Genomic DNA, 22854 nt, shown 5'->3' with positions numbered 1-22854 from the left:
CACCAACTTGACTGATGTCAAATTCTGCTTTCAGAACACGAGGCTTGCTTTTCTAAAAGGTATTCCTAATACTGCAAACACAGAGAGTCCAAAAATAATTCTCAGAAATTGTAGTTACTGTAATCTGCAAACAAGGTTATCAAAATTGGTCAGTGATCTCCAAAGATACAGACAGAATGCAGGTCTGTGCTGACTGCATGACCAATCATCTTCTATCAATCCTGATTATCTGGTAGTTTTCCTGACTTGCTTCAATTTGTTGTCGAGAGTAAAGTGGTACCATTATAGTTGCTCTATCACTCAGAGAAAGTGGGAGAAAAAAAAATAAAGAAAAAAGAAAAAAGGTATCTCTCCCACTGAAGTATGAATCTGGCTTTTTAAAATGAATTTTTATAAAATAAATTAGTGCTGGTTTTTCATTCCTGGTAAGAAATAACTTACTGTTTATCTCAATAAATCAGTCACTATTTTAGAAAAATCCTTCAATGTATAATATATTTAGGAAGTTTTCTTTATTCTCTACTTCTTTATTAAACGTTTAAAGAAGCTATTTCCTCTTTTATATAAAGAGGCCACTGGTTCAATTACTTCAAACTTGGCACTGAAAAACAGCATCTTAAATTTTCAGGGCCATTTCAATGTTGAAACATTGAAGCCATTCTTCTAGAGGAGGAAGGTGAAGAGGAGGAAAAAGCACTTGGTTTTGATTTGTTTGGTCACGGAGAGTCGGACACGACTAAGTGACTGAACTGAACCGAACTGAACCACAAAGCCTCTTCTATCAGCTTAGGATGTAAATGTAGAGATGAGGGAACTACAGGCTCAAGTGAATGAAGAAGAAGGTGCCTACCTAGAACAAACAGACATGGCGGGCAGGAGGGCCCAGAGGATAAAGATAACTTCCAACCCAGACCAGGCAGGCCAAGTCTGCCTTCAATAGCAAGACAGCACCCTGTCAGCCTTCTGCCCCCACCCAGGCCTAAGGCCTTCACCTCCTGCCTGGCTCATCCAGACATCATCCAGACCTTTTCTGTATCAGCCATTCTCTGCCATGCTCACCTGTCCCAGGTGGATGATGAACACATCCCTTGCTAATTTACTCATGAATGTTAGTAGACTGTTAACTAATCCAGGGTTATATGTCAATATAGGAGGAGAAGGGGACGACAGAGGATGAGATGGTTGGATGGCATCACCGACTCAACTGACATGAGTTTAATCAAGCTCCAGGAGTTGGTGATGGACAAGGAAGCCTGGCCTGCTGCAGTCCATGGGGTTGCAAAGAGTCAAACACAACTGAGTGACTCAACTGATACTGATGATACGTTAATCTTTTATTAAAACTTTTATAGACTGCCTACTCCACAAAGAGAAATGAGGTATTTACCAACAGACAACACTGATACAATAAAACAAGTGACAAAGCTCAAAGACTAAAAATAAGAGAAGTAAAAAATCTCTTCATTAAGGGGGATATGAAGGGCAATAATTACATTTTAAAAAGACGCTTTGACAAACTAGCAGTGCTGTATGTGACTGTGACTGCATGTGTGGTCAGTCATGTCTGACTCTTTGTGACCCCATGGACTGCAGCCTGTCATCCTCCTCTGTCCATGGGAAATTCCAGGCAAGAATACAGGAGTAAGTTGCCATTTCCTACTCCAGGGAATCTTCCTGACCCAGGGATCCAACTCGTGTCTCCTGCATTGGCAGGCGGATTCTTTACCACTGAGCCACACTGAAAAACCATAAATTTAGCTTTAAGCTTCTGCTAAAGCAACCAAGGAAATAGCTGCAAACTTTGATTAATTTTAAGAAGCTATGTGACCTTAGAAAAGGCATATAACCTATTAAGTGCTTCTGTTTCTCCACTGATACCATAGGAATTATAATAAAATATACCTTATTCATCTCATACAGATCTTGTGAGGATTAAACTAATATATATGAAATGTTTAGAAAAGTGAAGACACAGTAACTGTTACAGGTGTAGTTTATCATTATCATCATTATTATTCTATTATTATTTCACAATCATAGATGGATGTTTTTGGTCCCTAAACACTGAAAGAAAATGGGTTACAGGGACAATCAAACATAATACAAGATATTTCTGGTAGCAATTTCCCCAAAAATACAGACATACTTCACAAATAGTTATTTCTTAGATCAAATCCTTTTTTATAACCATTTTCAAAATTGTAGTACATTTACAATGTTGTGTTAGTTTCGGGTGTACAGCAGTGATTCAGTTATACACACATACACATATATATACTTTCTCAGATTCTTTTCCATTATAAGTTATTAGAAAATATTACAAAATATTAAGTACAGTTCCCTGTGCTAAACAGTAGGCCCTTGTTTATCTATTTCAGATACAGTAGTGTATATATGTTAACCCCAAACTCATAATTTATCTCCCACCCCAGCATGAGATTAAATCTTTACACACCCATGAACACACAGTTTAATCATTTATTTAATGATTCCTCAACTTTTTCTGTTGTTTTCCAGAAACAGTCCTCTCTCTCTTGGATAAGACAGTTTCTCTTGCATTTTCTTTATTTCAGATGAAGAAACTGATGTCTGAAAAGGTAGGGTAGTTGCATGTACTTGACTCTCCCTGAGATCTCGAACTAAGGGAGAGAGAAGCAACTGCAGAGCATGAAGCCAAGAGGGCACATCACAGCTGGGGCAGAGGACAAAGGGGAGACGTGAGCACCCAGAGTGTAAAGGAGGGCCTCAAAGTGGAGCTGAGACTCAAGAGTCAGATGCTATCATTTTTCTCTGTTGTTTGATCTAGGACTGATCCTACCTTAAGCTAAGAAGAAATGAGAGACATCAGAGACCTGGATCAAGGAAGCCACAGAAATATGAGTAGTAAATAAAGAATTTGAAGAGGATGCAAACTACTGAAAAAGCACCACTCTTTCAGGAAGTGGACAGAGAACATAGAAGATGAGATGGCTCTGCTCTTCAGTTCAAATGGCACTGGAGGAGTGAGACACAGACCAGTGAGCTACTGAGGCTTTCAGAGCCAGGCAGCAGGGAAACTACTGACCGGGCAGTCACTTCTGGTCCCTGGATCCCTGGTGCCCTAGGATCTCTCCTGAAGGATCCTGTGCCAGTTGGAGGGGAGGATGATCCAGCTGTGGTGTCAGGGTCACCTACTGGGAACTCACTCTAGGGATAAAATGACTTTTGTTTCTACAGGAATATGTGAGCTGATCATGTGAGGCAAAGGAACAGAGCTGCACTCCCTCCGCAAAAAAGGAGGTACCTTAATTAGCAGGAAAGCAGGAGCAGTAAGTTTAAGAGGAGAGCAACAGAATTCTGTAGTGGTTTAGGAGAGAAAAGGAAGATATAAAATAACCACTCTGTCCTTCCTTCCGTTCCATGAGACTGTACAAATGGCGCATTTAGCCCCATAGGATGTGGGAGTGGCTACAGGAGAGGAAGTGAGGACCAAAAGCTTCTCTGGGTTTAATCGGCTATGAAACCTCTTTGTGTGGCTGCCGAAGTTCCACCTTGCAAACAAGCACGTGCCTCTTTTCAAGACCAAGGAAAATGTAGAAAGAGTAAAGTGCTTCTGAAAGAAAAGCTTTTCCCCCTACAGGCCACCTTCTCCTTACAGTGCTCTAGCACCCACGACAAGTTGAGCTGGGAGCACCAGGCTCTGCTTTTCTTCCCTCCTTTGGCAGCCCTGACTAAATGTGGAACAGAGAATTCTAGACTGAAATGTACTGATGTTGGTGTTTCCTCCTATAACTGCTAGTGCTTTATTTAAAAAAAAAAAAAAATCAAACATATGACAAAGCCAGACAAAATTTAATTTGAGAGGATAGAAATTTAAAGACAATGGAAAAGCCCTAGTATGTAAATTAATACCAGAACGCCACTAATGTTTCTCATATACATATACATGTACATTTTGTTTTCTTCAAAGGACTACAATCACGTTTGGTGGAATTAAATATAGGTAAAAGAACTAAAAGCAAGACAGGCCTTCACATACCCATGTTTTCCTTTGATAAGTCATCATCTGAACAAACATTTTCAAAAGAGGATTTTAAAACAGCTTTCCTGGAAAAAGAATTTGACAGATTTACTTTTTAAGAACAAGCATGGATATTTAAATGATCATTCATGAATACCGGTAACAGTAAATTATGAATATACATTTCTTACCTTGAAGTATCTTTTTTTAGGGTTGTTTTACACAGTAAGAAGGGCAGTGAAAACCCAAAGGGGAATAATATTGATTTGAGCTCTCACTAGGTGAGAAGTACTAACAAGCTGCTGGTGCTGCTGCTGAGTCACTTCAGTCGTGTCTGACTCTGTGCGACCCCATAGATGGCAGCCCACCAGGATGCCTTGTCCCTGGGATTCTCCAGGCAAGAACACTGGAGTGGGTTGCCATTTCCTTCTCCAATGCAGGAAAGTGAAAAGTGAAAGTGAAGTCGCTCAGTCATGTCTGACCCTCAGTGACCCCATGGACTGCAGCCTACCAGGCTCCTCCATCCATGGGATTTTCCAGGCAAGAGTACTGGAGTGGGGTGCCACTGCCTTCTCCGTACTAACAAGCTACCCAGCACTTTACATAGCCTATTTCATATAATCCTCCCTCCAAAAACCTACTAAGTTATTGTTACTCTCATTTTATGAAGAAACTGAGGCCCTGAGAAATTGAGAAATTTGACAACATAGGAAAATGGTTGAAAATGACAGAAATGAATTCTGTCAAACTGCAAAATCCATGCTTTTCCCAGTATACTGTACTGATGATTTAGAGTCAGAAAACATTTGTTCAGGCACATCTTCTCTAACCAGAAGATCCTAAGAAAGTCATGTAACTTCTTGAAGCCATAAATTCTTTATCTTTTAAATGGGCATAATTATGATACACTTCATACTTATTTGATAGGGTTACTGTGAAGGGTAACTGAGATTAGGAAGTGAAAGTCCTTTATAAAATGCAATTATTCATCTTCAGAAAAAGGACAAAAAAGAAAAGAAGGACTATCATATCAAGCCAGTCTTTAAGTAGGACTCCTTTTCACAAAGCACTGCTTACCATTCAATAAAAAAATAAAAAACCTATGCAATTGGTTCAATGATAAACACTAAAACTTGTTATCCACGACTTATTATACAACCTTGTTTCTGGTTTGTACTACCTATGTTTAAATTTAAAACCTGTTTCTCATCTGGTCACTCACATGATATTAATCTTTGAAACTTACAGTTCAATACATCTGTACAAACATAAAACTTTCTCCATACTTCTAAGAATACTACTTATATTATTAATTCTTTTAGAAAATTTAGAACATAGTTCCCTAGAGAAACAGAATCAAGAATCAGGGGAAGAGGAAGGTAAACTTCCAAACTCATTCTATGAGGCCACCATCACCCTAATACCAAAACCTGACAAAGATGCCACAAAAAAAGAAAACTACAGGCCAATATCACTGATGAACATAGATGCAAAAATCCTTAACAAAATTCTAGCAAACAGAATCCAACAACTTATTAAAAAGATCACACATCATGAACAAGTGGGCTTTATCACAGGGATGCAAGGATTCTTCAACATTTGCAAATCAATCAGTGTGATGCACCACATTAATGAATTGAAAGATAAAAACCATATGATTATCTCAATAGATGCAGAGAAAGTCTTTGACAAAATTCAACATCTATTTATGATAAAAACCCTCCAGAAAGCAGGCATAGAAGGAACATAGCTCAACATAATAAAAGCCATATATGATAAACCCACAGCAAACATTATTCTCAATGGTGAAAATTTGAAGGCACTTCTCCCAAAGTCAGGAACAAGACAAGGGTGCCCATTCTCACCACTACTATTCAACATAGTTTTGGAAGTTTGGGCCACCGCAATTAGAAAAGAAAAAGAAACTAAAGGAATCCAGATTGGAAAAGAAGAAGTAAAACTCTCACTGTTTGCAGATGACATGATCCTCTACATAGAAAACCCTAGACTCCACCAGAAAATTACTAGAGCTAATCAATGAATATAGTAAAGTTGCAGGATATAAAATTAACACACGGAAATCCCTTGCATTCCTATACACTAACAATGAGAGGAAAGAAAGAGAAATTAAGGAAACAATTCCATTCACCATTGCAATGAAAAGAATAAAATACTTAGGGATAAATCTACCTAAAGAAACAAAAGACCTATATATAGAAAACTATAAAACACTGGTGAAAGAAATCAAAGAGGACACTAATAGATGGAGAAATATACCATGTTCATGGATTGGAAGAATCAATATAGTCAAAATGAATTTACTACCCAAAGCAATCTATAGATTTGATTAAATCCCTATCAAGCTACCAATGGTATTTTTCAGAGAACTAGAACAAATAATTTCACAATTTGTATGGAAATACAAAAAACCTTGAATAGCCAAAATAATCTTGAGAAAAAAGAATGGAACTGGAGGAATCAACCTTCCTGACTTCAGACTATACTACAAAGCTACAGTCATCAAAATAGTACAGTATTGGCACAAAGACAGAAAAATAGATCAATGGAACAAAATAGAAAGCCCAGAGATAAATCCATGCACCTATGGACACCTTATCTTTGACAAAGGAGGCAAGAATATACAATGGAGAAAAGACAATCTCTTTAACAAGTGGTGTTGGAAAAACTGGTCAACCACTTGTAAAAGAATGAAACTAGAACACTTTCTAACACCATACACAAAAATAAACTCAAAATGGATTAAAGATCTAAATGTAAGACCAGAAACTAAAAAAAAAAAAAAAAAAAAGACCAGAAACTATAAAACTCCTAGAGGAAAACACAGGCAAAACACTGTCTGACATAAATCACAGCAGGATCCTCTATGACCCACCTCCCAGAGTAATGGAAATAAAAGCAAAAATAAACAAATGGGACCTAAGTAAACTTAAAACCTTTTGCACAACAAAGGAAACTCTAAGCAAGGTGAAAAGACAGCCTTCAAATGGGAGGAAATAATAGCAAATGAAGCAACTGACAAAGAATTAATCTCAAAAATATACAAGCATCTCCTGCAGCTCAATTCCAGAAAAATAAATGACCCAATCAAAAAATGGGCCAAAGAACTAAACAGACATTTCTCCAAAGAAGACATACAGATGGCTAACAGACACATGAAAAGATGCTCAACATCACTCATTATCAGAGAAATGCAAATCAAAACCACAATGAGGTACCATCTCATGCCAGTCAGAATGGCTGTGATCCAAAAGTCTATAAGCAATAAATGATGGAGAGGGTGTGGAGAAAAGGGAACCCTCTTAACACTGTTGGTGGGAATGCAAACTAGTACAGCCACCATGGAGAACAGTGTGGGGATTCCTCGAAAAACTGGAAATAGAACTGCCATACGACCCAGCAATCTCTCTGCTGGGCATACACACCGAGGAAACCAGAATTGAAAGAGACACGTGTACCCCAGTGTTCATCGCAGCACAGTTTATAATAGCCAGGACATGGAAGCAACCTAGATGTCCATCGGGAGACAAATGGATAAGAAGGCTGTGGTACATAAAAGAATGCATTTGAATCAGTTCTAATGAGGTGGATGAAACTGGAGCCTATTATACAGAGTGAAGTCAGTCAGAAATAAAAACACCAATACTGTATATTAATGCATATATATGGAATTTAGAAAGATGGTAATGATGACCCTATATGCGAGACAGCAAAAGAGATACAGACATAAAGAACAGACTTTTGGACTCTGTGGGAGAAGGCGAGGATGGGATGATTTGAGAGAATAGCATCAAAACATGTATATTATATGTGAAATTGATCGCCAGTCCAGGTTCAATGCGTGAGACAGGGTGCTCAGGGCTGGTGCACTGGGATGACCCTGAGGGATGGGATGGGGAGGGAGGTGGGAGGAGGGTTCAGGATGGGGAACACATGTACACCCATGGCTGATTCATGTCAATGTATGGCAAAACCACTACAATATTGTAAAGTAATTAGCCTCCAATTAAAATAAATTAAAAAAAGAATCAGGGGAAATGTCATATAAAAATTAAACCATATATATATTTTATCATAATAATTTTTCATTAAAAAAAAACATACCTTTTCCTTTTTCTAAATTTGGGATTTTTCTTTTCAGTGTTATTTTTGGAAATTTGCACCTGTAAAAAGATAACCATTAACAAAAAGATGTGTTAGTTCACGTGGGATATGATGAGCTCAGCATAATAATGGATCCTACACAGTCTGAGTCGGAGAAGGCAATGGCACCCCACTCCAGTACTCTTGCCTGGAAAATCCCATGGACGGAGGAGCCTGGTAGGCTGCAGTCCATGAGGTTGCACAGAGTCGGACACGACTGAAGTGACTTAGCAGCAGCAGCATACAGTCTGAGTAATTTAGCCCCGAAGAGAAACTCTGGCTCCCAGCTGTAAACACACCTGTAATTCCAAGTCAACAATTGCTGTAATTGCACTCACCTGCTCAACTTCCAGGAACAGTTGACTGATCCTATACAAATGTCTACCCTTATATAGACTCTCCCTTCCTCACTTCACAAACATACAAAAACATTAAGTAAGACAACTTTTAAATTTTAATACACTTATGATCTTTAAAGAAAGAAAGAAATATTCAAAGGCCAGAAACATGGGGAATGTAAATCTGTATGTTAGGAACTGACATGTGGAAGGCCTCCAGGGAATCTGTATCAGGAAAGGGCCAAAGGGACTTGGGATGGGGTCTTAATGTCTCAGCAAAGACAAGAAGGTGGTGGGAAAATGGGAACCCTCGTACACTGCTGGTGGGAATGTAGAATGGGGGAGCCATTGTGGAATACAGTGTGATAATTCCTCAATATGTTAAGTGTAGAGTTACCCTATGATCCAGCAATTCCACTCCTAGGTATATACCCAACATAAATGAATCATATACACATGTAAAAGATTGTGTCTGGTCATAACTATGAAACTATAAATGTGAATAACAGCATTATTCATGATAGTCCAAAAGGAGAAAGAATTTAAATGTCCATATGTTTTTGAACTGTGGTGTTGGAGAAGACTGTTGAGAGTCCCTTGGACTGCAAGGAGATCCAACCAGTCCATTCTGAAGATCAGCCCTGGGATTTCTTTGGAAGGAATGATGCTAAAGCTGAAACTCCAGTACTTTGGCCACCTCATGCGAAGAGTTGACTCATTGGAAAAGACTCTGATGCTGGGAGGGGTTGGGGGCAAGAGGACAAGGGGACGACACAGGATGAGATGGCTGGATGGCATCACTGACTTGATGGACATGAGTCTGAGTGAACTCCAGGAGTTGGTGATGGACAGGGAGGCCTGGCGTGCTGCAATTCATGGGGTCGCAAAGAGTTGGACGTGACTGAGTGACTGAACTGAACTGAATATGTGGTATATCCATACGTGTACTCAGTCACTTCAGTCATGTCTGACTCTTTGTGACCCCAAGGACCATAGCCTTCCAGGCTGTTCTGGCCATGGGATCTTCCTGGCAAGAATACTGGATCGGGTTGCCCTGTCCTCCTCTAGGGGATCTTCCTGACACAGAGATTGAACCTTCATCTCCTGCATCTCCTGAATTGCAGGCAGATTCTTTACCATTGAGTCACTGGGGAAGCCTGGTTATCCACATAATGACATATGATGTTGCTTTTATAAATAATGAACCACTGACACATACTACAACATGGATGAATCCTGAGATCATTATGCAAAATAAAAAGTTAAAAAAGTCAGACACAAAAGGCCACATGCTCAATGATTTCACTTATTTGAAATGCCCAGAAAAGGCAAATCTACAGACACAGAAGTACATTACTGATAGCCAAGGACCGTGGGATGTGGAAATGAGTAGTGATTTATAACAAATATCAGGTTTTCTTTTGGTAGTATGAAAAAATGTTCTGAAATCAGATAGTAGTAATGCCTGTACAACTGTTAGTATATTAAAAACCACTGAGTTTTATAGTTTAAAATTAAGTTACACCTTCCTGGCAAGAATAAAGGTAAAAATATTTTTTAATGCAGTGACTTGGAAAAATTGAAAGAAAGGAGACAGAATATATTAATGATTAATAACAAAAGGAACCTGGTATAGCAATACTACTGTTAGAAAAAAGCAGATGTTAAGGCAAAAAGCATAATCAAAGATAAAAAGGGTTATTCCTTAATGCTAAAAGAAACAATCTACCATCTAAATATAACAGTCCTTAACCTGTGTATACCAAACTCTTAGCCTTAAAATATACACAGAGAAACAGAATTACAAGGAGAAACCTGATGAAGAACTTACAGGTAAAATGGGATAATTTAAATTTATTTCTCATTAAAAAGTTATATCTTAATAATCTCTCAAAGGAAGTTTGTATGAAACATTTAGGAAGTTCATATTATTATGATACTAGAGATTTAAGTGGTCTTCTTTTTGTGATCTTAACCTCAAGGTCCCTGGTGGCTCAGACAGTAAAGAATCTGCCTGCAATGCAGAAGACCTAGATTCGATTCCTGGGTTGGAAAGATCCCCTGGAGAAGGGAATGGCTACCCACTCCAGTATTCTGGCCCGGAGAATTCCATGGACTGTATATAGCCCAGGGGGTTGCAGAGTCCAATATGACTGGGCAACTTTCACACATGATATTCATATAGCTTTTCCAAGACTGCTTTACATATTTATATGGTAAAAAAAAAAAAAAGCATATAAAAATACTATTGTTTAAATCAATGGTCTACATCCACAAAGACATTGTAACACTTTATTTCTATCTTGCTATTTAGGATCAGCTCACATTATATGCATATTTGAATATGAAGCGAAAGGGTGGTGGTCACAAGTGGAAATGAAATTCAGGTAACAAGGTTGTTGTTCAGCCGCAAAGTCATGTCAGACTCTTTGTAACCTCATGAACTGTAGCACACCAGGCTCCGCTGTCCTCCACTATCTCCCAGAGTTTGCTCAAACTCATGTCCATTCAGTCAGTGATGCTATCCAACCATCTCATCCTCTGTTGTCCCCTTCTCCTCCTGCCTTCAATCTTTCCCAGCATCAGAGTCTTTCCCAATGAATTGGTTCTGTGCATCAAGTGGCCAAAGTATTGGAGCTTCAGCTGTAGCATCAGTCCTTCCAATGAATATTCAGTGTTAATTTCCTTTAGGATTGACTGGTTTGGTCTCCTTACTTTCAAAGGGATTTTCAAGAGTCTTCTCCAGCATCACAATGCAAAAGCATCCGTTTTTTGGTGCTCAACTTTCTTTATGATCCAACTGTGACATTCATATATGACTACTGGAAAAACCATAGGTAACAAAGTGAAAAGTGTTTTATAGGTATTAGTAGAGAGAAATACTATTAGACAACTTCCATAAATGAGGGTGAGTTGTGTTGGTGATAATAAATTCCTCTCTACTTTGTTTAACACTCCTCAGATGCCCTTGCCTCTTTGGTTTTTCCAGTAGTCATGTATAGCTGTGAGATTTGGACCATAAAGAAAGCTGAGCACTGAAGAATTGATGCTTTTGAACTGTGGTGTTGGAGAAGACTCTTGAGAGTCCCTTGGACTGCAAGGAGATCCAACCAGTCCATCCTAAAGGAAATCAATCCTAAGCATTCATTGGAAGGACTGATGCTGAAGCTGAAACTCCAATACTCTGGCCACCTGATGAGAAGAACCGACTCATTTGGAAAGACCTGATGCTGGAAAAAATTGAAGGCAGGAGGAGAAGGGGGCGACAGAGGATGAGATGGTTGGATGGCATCACTGACTTGATGGACATGAGTTTGAGTTAACTCCAGGAGTTGGTGATGGACGGGGGGCCTGGCATACTGCAGTCCATGGGGTCTCAAAGAGTCAGACACGACTGAGCAACTGAACTGAACCGAAGTGTGCCTCTTCCTCTAGCCTTTGATGATGTATAGTGGATGGGGATAGGCATTGAATCTGAAAGGATTCATCTAGACCCTGGCACCTACCAGCAAGGTCACCTTCAGTGAGTCACTGACCTCTCTAACATCCAGCAAGAGCTTGGCATAAGGATATTTTTATTTCCTTTGTTTTTAATAAATAAAAATATTTATTAAATATTTTCTAACTAAATGAGCCTTCTACCTCAAGGCATATGAGGGGAGATTAAATTAAATAACATGCCAGAAAGTATCCAACAGTGCTTAGAAATTAGGTGATGTGCAGTCACTATTTCACTGTTATACTAGTCTACCTGGTCAGGAGTCTCCTTTTTCATTAAACCATATGACAGAGGGTACTTGGCACTTTGATATGGTTGGACTTTGGTCATAGATCAGTTTTCCAAATCTGCCATAACAAGTTACCACAAATTTGGTGAAGTACCAAAAGTTTATTTTCTTACTATTCTGAAGGATAGATGTGTGTCTCTTATAAGAACACTTGTCATTGGATGGAGGGCCCACATTAACCAAGATGAATTCATCTCAAAATCCTTACCCAATGGATGTGCAAAGATCCTTATTCCAAATAAGGTCACATTCTGAGGATCCTGGTGGACATATCTTTTGGAGGCTACCATCCAACCCACTACAAGTAGATATGAAAGATCTACTTTATCTACTCCATGTCTTCTCCTTCTCTTCCTGTGTTGCAAAGCTGACTGACCTATGTTGTCCAGCCAATGCTATTCAGAACTAGAGCCATGACAGGACAGAATCAGTAACACCTGAGAGCTTGTTAAAAATGCAAATATACCCACCCCAAATCAGATAGTCTGGGGGTGGAGCCCAGAATCCGTACTTAAATAAGCTCTTCAGGTGACTGACCTAGCCGGCACCATCCAAACAAATATATTGCTAGGTAAGTATCATTGATTTTAATACCATCCAAACAAATATATTACTAGGTAAGTATCATTGATTTTAACAAAAACAAAGCAAGTATTAATTCTTTTCTTGTTGGATGTAAAACAAAGAAGTGTATATATACAGAACATATGCCATTTACTGAAAAGGAAAATATATATTTAATGATAATTAGGATTGCAAACTAGAATGGCAAATGATAGAATTGCCTTTAGTTGCAAAGGACAAATAATCTATAAGAATTTTATTTATATCGGATTCATGTAATCTGCAAAACTGACTTGACATTGCCCATTTCCTCATCTAAATTAAATATCTTTTTTTTTTTTGGCCACATGGCATGTGGGATCTTAGTTCCATGATCAGCAATTGAACGAGCAGTGGGAGCATGAAGTGGTAAACACTGGCCTGCCAAGGAAGTCCTGAAATTAAAAATCTCTTTAGTGAGAAGAACAAGTTTGTTAGCTGTATTAAATCTGAGGGCGTAAAGTTTTGATCAGCATTTTATGCTCACTGAATACATAAATACATTTTGTAATCTTCTGAGAATAATTGTCAGTCAATAATCACTAAAGAGCTGCCTATTTTGACAGAAGAATGAATCTGTACCTTGAATAATGTACATAAACTCCTGTCAAAAGTCATTATATAGAAGGAAAAGCCAATATTCTCATTCCCCTTTGGTAAATCTTCTGGGAAATATATGCTTGGAATAGGATGAAAACTGGTTTCATGAAACATTGTAAATGATGGTTATTACTTAATCTGAGTACCTTGGGAGAACAAATAATAAAGTTAAGTCTTCGGGCCCAGAGAATATTTGTTTTTAACACTTCTTCGAAAAGAAGGGAAGGTTGAAATGATCATTTTCTAGTCTTATTTTAAGCATGATTTCAACAGATCATCTACAAATCGGTGTTTCTTACATAGATGGCAGCCAATGACCAATGCTTCAGTCAGGTCAGTCTTCAGCAGAGGGGTATTCCTGTGAGGTTTGGACAGTATCAGAGACCAGTCCCTGGCAACATGATTTATCAACCTCTAGCTGTCCCTTGCACTCTCTTCAGCCATGTGTAAGTTCATACTACTGGTCTGTGGATTTCTCTGCATGAAGAGCTTACCAGAGAAAACACTGGAGTGTATGCTCAAACAGTGACCTGAGGCATGGGAGAATCAGTTCAGTTCAGTTCAGTCACTCAGTCATGTCCGACTCTTTGAGACCCCATGGACTGCAGCACGCCAGGCCTCCCTGTCCATCACCAACTCCTGGAGTTTACTCAAACTCATGTCCACTGAGTCAGTGATGCCATCCAACTATCTCATCCTCTGTTGTCCCCTTCTCCTGCCCTCAATCTTTCCCAGCATCAGGGTCTCTTCAGATGAGTCAGTTCTTCACATCAGGTGGCCAAAGTATTGGAGTTTCAGCTTCAGCATCAGTTCTTCCAATGAATGCTCAGGACTGATTTCCTTTAGGATGGACTGGTTGGATTTCCTTGCAGTCCAAGGGACTCTCAAGAGTCTTCTCCAACACCACAGTTCGAAAGTATCAATTCTTTGGCATTCATGGGACAATGTTTCCCCCTAAAATAGAAGTTGACTGCTAGACCACCTTAGACAGAAGTCAAGAAAAGTCCTGCTGTTAACACCTCCCACTCCTGGTTGAGGACAGAAGTACCAGACACCTCAAGGGAACTCCAATGGTTATATACATCACTGATAAATTTTCAAGTCTTGCACTCGATTATTTTTTTTTTAACAATCTTTGACCATCTATCTATACCACAGGTAGAACATAGCAATTCAGGAAGTTTTTTTTTAAAAAACAACACAAATTGCACTATATCTATAGAGAGCTTCAAAAAATGAAGGATTAATAGGAACATGGAGGAAAGAGTCCCATGGAAATCAGAAGAAAGTAGAACTTATGTCAGCTGTTAATCTGACTGAATGAAGCTGGTAAGTTAGACTATTTGCCCTGCAATTGGACACTGCCTAAAAATCCAAGTCTGTTGAAAACAATTCCTATTTCTATACAGTTTTTTCTAAGTCATTAGATATTTCAGCAAGAGGAATGTTGGGAAAAGATAAGGTTTCTCAGGAATACTTTCTAGAATCTACCTATTTCAATTAAATTCGAAAAAGCAGACGTTCTGAGAACATTCAATGATTATAGGACACATATTACATTTTTTTCTGGACTAAAGAACAAATGTTGAGACCTTCATTAGTGGTTTTACCATTTTTCTCTCCATTAACTTGATTAGTGAGGATAGGTGGTCTGATTCTCTGACCCATGATCACTGTCAAGTGTTCTGAACATTTTATCCTCAGCAACATGGAAAGGAAGATTGTCTCTCTCCTATACAGGGACAGACAGACTGCAGAGTAGCATAATTTTTAAAAAAAGATTATTTAAAATATTTTGTCTGGATCCAAGTCTTTAAATCAGATCTCTGAGGATTCCAGAGTTTGAAACGAAAGACATTCTTGCACCTAGATTCATAGAAGAATGTAGAAGCTACAACTCCTTTTGTTTGATCTGGGTGACATGCTTCCAGCATGTAGGGGAGTACAGATTTAAGATGTGTACCTAAAATACATATTTCATAACAGAGAAAATTATTTTTGAAGCAAAATGAAAGTATTTGGGCTTTCCTGGCAGCTCAGACAGTAAAGGATACGCCTGAAATTTGAGAGACCTGGGTTCGATCCCTGGGTTGGGAAGATCCCCTGGAGAAGGGAATGGTTACCCATTCCAGTATTACTGTACCTTCTTGAGATTGATATTATCATCTCCATTTGGGCTTCCCTGGTAGCTCAGGTGGTAAAGAAGCCGCCTGTAATGCAGGAGATCCCAGTTCGATCCCTGGGTCGGGAAGATCCCTTGGAGAAGGGACAGGCTACCCACTCCAGTATTCATTGGCTTCCCTGATGGCTCAGACAGTAAAGAATCTGCCTGCAATGTGGGAGACCTGGCTTTGATCCCTGAGTTGGGAAGATCCCCAGGAGGGGCGCATGACAACCCACTCTAGAATTCTTGCCAGGAAAATCCCCATGGACAGAGGAACTTTCAGGCTACAGTCCATGGGGTCACAAAGAGTTGGACACGACTGAGAAACTAAGCATGGAAAGCATTAATACATAAACAAAAATAAAAATATCACCCTCAAATTAGTAATATTTTAAAGAATTTTAAAGTAGTAATTTATAGGTTTTTAAAGACCTATGAACAAAATATAAATAAATATAAAATTTGAAGATCTGTGGGCAGAGGTCAAATGTTTATAAATTTGAAATTATAGATTAATTCTAATAAGTTATATGTAAACTTTACTGATTTTCACTGGCATATTTTCTTCCAGTGATAACAATTTTCCTTTGCCAATTAGAAAATAGTAGTTATTTCATTAGGCATAGAAAGATAATTTTTAATATTCAGGGCAATAGCTAGAATCTATAAAATATACTAATTATTCAAACTCCTATTGTATATCAATAACCACACTTCTATGGATTAGTAATACTGGTTTTTGGTTTTAATGGAATGGGATGAGGAAGGTGATGGTGAGAAGAAACCCAGACTCATTGTGTGTGTGTAGCTTGATGTTGGAGATGTGTCTCTGGATAAGAGAAAGAACTATTCTGGCAATGAATATAACCAATAAAACTGAAGAGAGCTGCATAACAACCTTCAGTCCCAAATAGCAAAGGACAACACTTGCTCTTCGTGTGATTAGTAGGACTCAACTTGAACAGCTTTATGTTTCTTAACAAAAGAGCAATCACATTTTGTAGCTTTTTTTTTTTTTTGCTTTCTGGTTCAAAGTTAAATTACAGAATAGAAAATGTGGAGAGTTATGGTTGAAAAGTTTTGGATTTCTGGAATCTATGACACCGGATTTTAAGTATTACTAAACTTGAATTCCAAGTGAATACATACCTTGAGTGAATTTTCAAATGGGCATCATATGTAGAGAAAGAAAAATTAGGCCAATCTTCTATTATTATAAATGAAGACATTTTAAAATAATTAGGATGAAAACAATTCTTAGAAGTTGAGAGGATATTACTGATAGAGATGAATTTCTGTTTACTGCCTAACTAGATTTTAAATCTTCTCAGGTAAATCAGTACACCGGGACAGGTCACTAGTTTAGGAAACCCCTGCCACTCCCACCTCCCAAAGCACTCTTGGGACCTGCAACCCCCAAATGGCAACAAGAGGCACCCCACAGCCCCGTGGCGGAAAACCGGCCCTGTGTAAGCTGCCTGCTAAATGACAACCTGCCCGCTTGGAGAACAGTACCTCACTCTAGGAAGTGGTCAGCTTCTGTCCAGGGAACAAAAACAAAGAGGTGTTCACTCTGCTATACGCACTCTGATGCCCACTTACCCTCTATTCCCCACTCCTCTCACTCCCATCAACCATCTTAAGAAAACTACCAGGATATCAGTTTGGCTGAAATCAGATCCATAAACTGAAAGTCAAGTCAGAAAAAGGGTTAAGCAAATATACAAGTCCCAAAGTAGGCTTTTCTATTTAAGAAACAAACAGAATCATCCACATCAGAAAAGAGGTACTCTAAGTCAAGAGTACTCCTTGTTCTTACAAATATATAAAAGGTTATGGATATCAACAACTAATCCATTTTGTCTGATTTTAATACTTTCTACTAATAGTTATCCCACAGAATTCCTATAGATTTTAATTTAAGATAAAAGAGGTAAAGCTTGAAACCTAAAGGGCAGGCTTAGTTTTTAAGTTACTACAGAATATCTTGTTTAAAATCACTCCCCTGGAAGGAAGTTTGATAACATTGCCTTAGAGTGACTCAGAGTTTTTCAGGGAAACTAAAATTAGCACAAACAGAACTTTCTATATGAAGGTTTCCACTGATGACTTAAAATGATAAATGGACAAATTTATATATTAATATATATTTTATTTATATTTGAAAATGCAGCTCACATCAAAAGAATACATTTATATCTGAAAACTTTGATTAGGAAAATTTTAGGCAGTAATGAAAATGTTTTCTATTTTAATCTGGAATGGTAGTTACATGGGTCTATATGCTTAAGAAAAACTCATCAAACTCTACACTTAAGATCTGTGCATTTCATTGTGTTTAAGTTTCACATCAATTTAAAAAACTAAATTACCAAAAAGGTAAATCAAAAGCAAGAAAGCTATAAAAACTAACAGTATAGAAAACGGCAAATTTTGACAGAATATCTGAATTGATTCAAGTTTTGGAAACACTGGCTTATGAGAAGGTTGAAAAAAAGTAACATCCAAAGGAAATTAAGTGAGTTTTGAAGCCTGACAGTGACTCTTCCCAAGGGATTCCTCTCTTACCATTCTTTCTTGAGATATCTCTTTGCCTGGGGCAATAAGCCAGCTGTAAAGATCAATTACAATATTTATCTTTGTGGAAAGATGCATATAAAACTAAGTGAATTCAGTGAGGTGCTGTACATGAATTCTATATTATAAGAAGCTTATTAATTAGCACAAATAACAGTATGGTACTGGCACAAAGACAGAAATATTGATCAATGAAACAAAATAGAAAGCCCAGTAATAAATCCACACACCTATGGACACCTTATCTTTGACAAAGAAGGCAAGAATATACAATGGAGAAAAGACAATCTCTTTAACAAGTGGTGCTGGGAAAACTGGTCAACCACTTGTAAAAGAATGAAACTAGAACACTTTCTAACACCATACACAAAAATAAACTCAAAAAGGATTAAAGATCTAAATGTAAGACCAGAAACTATAAAACTCCTAGAGGAGAACATAGGCAAAACACTCTCTGACATAAATCACAGAAGGATCCTCTATGACCCACCTCCCAGAATATTGGAAATAAAAGCAAAAATAAACAAATGGGACCTAATTAAAATTAAAAGCTTCTGCACAACAAAGGAAACTCTAAGCAAGGTGAAAATACAGCCTTCAAATGGGAGAAAATAATAGGAAATGAAGCAACTGACGAAGAATGAATCTCAAAAATATACAAGCATCTCCTGCAGCTCAATTCCAGAAAAATAAACAACCCAACCAAAAAATGAGCCAAAGAAGTAAACAGACATTTCTCCAAAGAAGATATACAGATGGCTAACATATACATGAAAAGATGCTCAACATCACTCATTATCAATCAGTTCAGTTCAGTCACTCAGTCGTGTCTGACTCTTTGCGACCCCATGAATTGCAGCACACCAGGCCTCCCTGTCCATCACCAACTCCTGGAGTTCACTCAAACTCACATCCATCGAGTCAGTGATGCCATCCAGCCATCTCATCCTCTGTTGTCCCTTTCTCCTCCTGCCCCCAATCCCTCACAGCATCAGAGTCTTTTCCAATGAGTCAACTCTTTGCATGAGGTGGTCAAAGTACTGGAGTTTCAGCTTCAGCATCAGTCCTTCCAATGAACATTCAGGACTGATTTCCTTTAGAACGGACTGGTTGGATCTCCTTGCAATTCAAGGGACTCTCAACAGTCTTCTCCAACACCACAGTTCAAAAGCATCAATTCTTTGGCACTCAGCTTTCTTCACAGTCCAACTCTCACATCCATACATGACCACTGGAAAAACCATAGCCTTGACTAGATGGACCTTTGTTGGCAAAGTAATCTCTGCCTTTGAATACGCTATCTAGGTTAGTCATAACTTTCCTTCCAAGGACTAAGTGTCTTTTAATTTCATGGCTGCAATCACCATCTACAGTGATTTTAGAGCCCCCCAAAAAAGTCTGAGACTGTTTCCACTGTTTCTCCATCTATTTCCCATGAAGTGATGGGACCAGATGCCATGATCTTCGTTTTCTGAATGTTGAGCTTTAAGCCAACTTTTTCACTCTCCTCTTTCACTTTCATCAAGAGGCTTTTTAGTTCCTCCTCACTTTCTGCCATAAGGGTGGTGTCATCTGCATATCTGAGGTTACTGATATTTCTCCCAGCCATCTTGATTCCAACTTGTGCTTCTTCCAGCCCAGTGTTTCTCATGATGTACTCTGCATATAAGTTAAACAAGCAGGGTGACAGTATACAGCCTTGATGTACTCCTTTTCCTATTTGGAACCAGTCTGTTGTTCCATGTCCAGTTCTAACTGTTGCTTCCTGACCTGCATCCAGGTTTCTCAAGAGGCAGGTTAGGTGGTCTGGTATTCCCATCTCTTTCAGAATTTTCCACAGTTTATTGTGATCCACATAGTCAAAGGCTTTGGCATAGTCAATAAAGCAGAAATAGATGTTTTTCTGGAACTATCTTCCTTTTTCCATGATCCAGCAGATGTTGGCAATTTGATCATTATCAGAGAAATGCAAATCAAATCCACAGTGAAGTACCATTTCATGCCAGTCAGAATGGCTGCTATCCAAAAGTCTACAAGCAATAAATGGTGGAGAGGGTATGGAGAAAAGGGAACCCTCTTACACTGTTGGTGGGAATGCAAACTACTACAGCTACTATGGAGAACAGTGTGGAGATTCATTAAAAAACTAGAAATAGAACTGCCATATCACCCAGCAATCCCACTGCTGGGCATACACACTGAGGAAACCAGAATTGAAAGAGACACGTGTACCGCAATGTTCATTGCAGCACTGTTTATAATAGCCAGGACATGGAAGCAACTTAGATGTCCATCAGCAGATGAATGGATAAGAAAGCTGTGGTACATATACACAATGGAGTATTACTCAGCCATTAAAAAGAATACATTTGAGTCAGTTCTAATGAGGTGGATGAAACTGGAGCCTATTATACAGACTGAAGTAAGCCAGAAAGAAAAACACCAATACAGTATACTAATGCATATATATGGCATTTAGAAAGACGGTAACAATAACCCTCTGTGCGAGACAGCAAAAGAGACACAGATGAATAGAACAGTCTTTTGGACTCTGTGGGAGAGGGCAAAGGTGGGATGATTTGGGAGAATGGCACTGAAACATATATAATATCATATGTGAAACGAATCGCCAGTCCAGGTTCGATGCAGGATACAGGACGCTCGGGGCTGGTGCACTGGGATGACCCAGAGGGATGATATGGGGAGGGAGGTGGGAGGGGGTTCAGGATGGGGAACACGTGTACACCTGTGGTGGATTCATGTTGATGTATGGCAAAACCAATACAATATTGTAAAGTAATTAGCCTCCAAATAAAATAAATAAATATACATTAAAAAATAATAATAATTAGCACAATATTCAGACAACCAGTCATAAAATATAAGCAACTTTTGTAATTGTGCTAATGAAAGTTTCCTGCGTATTATGAAGAATTTTCACAATAATTTAGGAGAGAATTTTTTTATATTTTTCATCAAAAAATATAATGGCTTGAATTCCTCATACCTACATGTAAAAATCAAGAGAGTGGTCATTACTTTTTGTTTTTTAAGGTGGTGTCAATTAAACTCTTGGCATTAATAAAAATAAAGTGCTAGAAGAAAAGATACCCATGTGTACATATTTTCATATGTAAGCTAAAAAATTTAGAAAACAAAATTTAAAAAGAGATCCTTTTCTGATTAGTAACAACAATGTGGGATGGCCTTAATTAGATAGATGTAAAATTCCACACTGAAAAAACAGTAAAGAAAAAATGATAAAGGGACAAGTTACATTTCTACAGGTATGTAGCAATATTCAATAAACATGGGGTTTCTCTCCAGATTAGTACACAGATTTTTGTCAATACCAACCATAACCTCAACAGAGTTTTTCTTTGGAGACTTGACTAAATATTTCTAAATATATTATTGTGTGATGTTCAGTTCAGTTCAGTCGCTCAGTTGTGTCCGACTCTTTGTGACCCCATGATTCACAGCACGCCAGGCCTCCCTGTCCATCACCAACTCCCAGAGTTTACCCAAACTCATGCCCATCAAGTTGGTGCTGCAATCCAACCATCTCATCCTCTGTCGTCCCCTTCTCCTCCTGCCCCCAATGCCTCCCAGCATCAGAGTCTTTTCCAGTGAGTCAACTCTTTGCATGAGGTGGCCAAAGTATTGGAGTTTCAGCTTCAGCATCAGTCCTTCCAATGAACACCCAGGACTGATCTCCTTTAGAACGGACTGGTTGGATCTCCTTGCAATTCAAGGGACTCTCAAGAGTCTTCTCCAACACCACAGTTCAAAAGCATCAATTCTTTGGCACTCAGCTTTCTTCACAGTCAAACTTTCACAACCATACATGACCACCAGAAAAACCACAGCCTTGACTAGACGGACCTTTATTGGCAAAGTAATGTCTCTGCTTTTGAATATGCTATCTAGGTTGGTCAAACTACCGCACAGTTGCACTCATCTCACACGCTAGTAAAGTAATGCTCAAAATTCTCCAAGCCAGGATTCAGCAGTATGTGAACCGTGAACTTCCAGATGTTCAAGTTGGTTTTAGAAAAGGCAGAGGAACCAGAGACCAAATTGCCAACCTCCGCTGGATCATGGAAAAAGCAAGAGAGTTCCAGAAAAACATCTATTTCTGCCTTATTGACTATGCAAAAGCCTTTGACTATGTGGATCCCAATAAACTGTGGAAAATTCGGAAAGAGATGGGAATACCAGACCACCTGACCTGCCTCTTGACAAACCTATATGCAGGTCAGGAAGCAAGAGTTAGAACTGCACATGGAAAAACAGACTGATTCCAAATAGGAAATGCAATATGTCAAGGCTGTATATTGTCATTCTGCTTATTTAACTTATATGCAGAGTACATTATGAAAAACGCTGAGCTGGAAGAAGCACAAGCTGGAATCAAGATGGCTGGGAGAAATATCAATAACCTCAGATATGCAGATGACACCACTCTTATGGCAGAAACTGAAGAGGAACTAAAAAGCCTCTTGATGCAAGTGAAAGAGGAGAGTGAAAAAGTTGGCTTAAAGCTCAATATTCAGAAAATGAAGATCATGGCATCTGGTCCCATCACTTCATGGGAAATAGATGGGGATCTGGTCCCATCAC

At 38.6% G+C, this 22854-nt stretch overlaps 1 protein-coding gene across 3 annotated transcripts in view; it reads right to left on the bottom strand.

The window, feature by feature from the left end:
• Positions 1 to 22854, bottom strand: part of ZCWPW2 (zinc finger, CW type with PWWP domain 2) — a 143994-nt gene that overhangs the window by 7039 nt on the left and 114101 nt on the right. For all 3 annotated transcript variants that reach the window (XM_010842050.1, XM_010842051.1, XM_010842052.1), the window contains exons 6-7: positions 8123 to 8181; positions 4019 to 4086 (exon numbers count right to left, since the gene is read on the bottom strand). In XM_010842050.1, the coding sequence (XP_010840352.1) occupies positions 4019 to 4086; positions 8123 to 8181 (127 nt within the window). The remainder of the gene's footprint in view (positions 1 to 4018; positions 4087 to 8122; positions 8182 to 22854) is intronic.

Source organism: Bison bison, unplaced genomic scaffold (genome assembly GCF_000754665.1).
Source record: "Bison bison bison isolate TAMUID 2011002044 unplaced genomic scaffold, Bison_UMD1.0 scf7180017864171, whole genome shotgun sequence".
NCBI classification, from domain to species: domain Eukaryota; kingdom Metazoa; phylum Chordata; class Mammalia; order Artiodactyla; family Bovidae; genus Bison; species Bison bison.
Note: the sequence above shows the minus strand (reverse complement) of the source record. Positions and strands in the feature narration are given on the sequence as shown.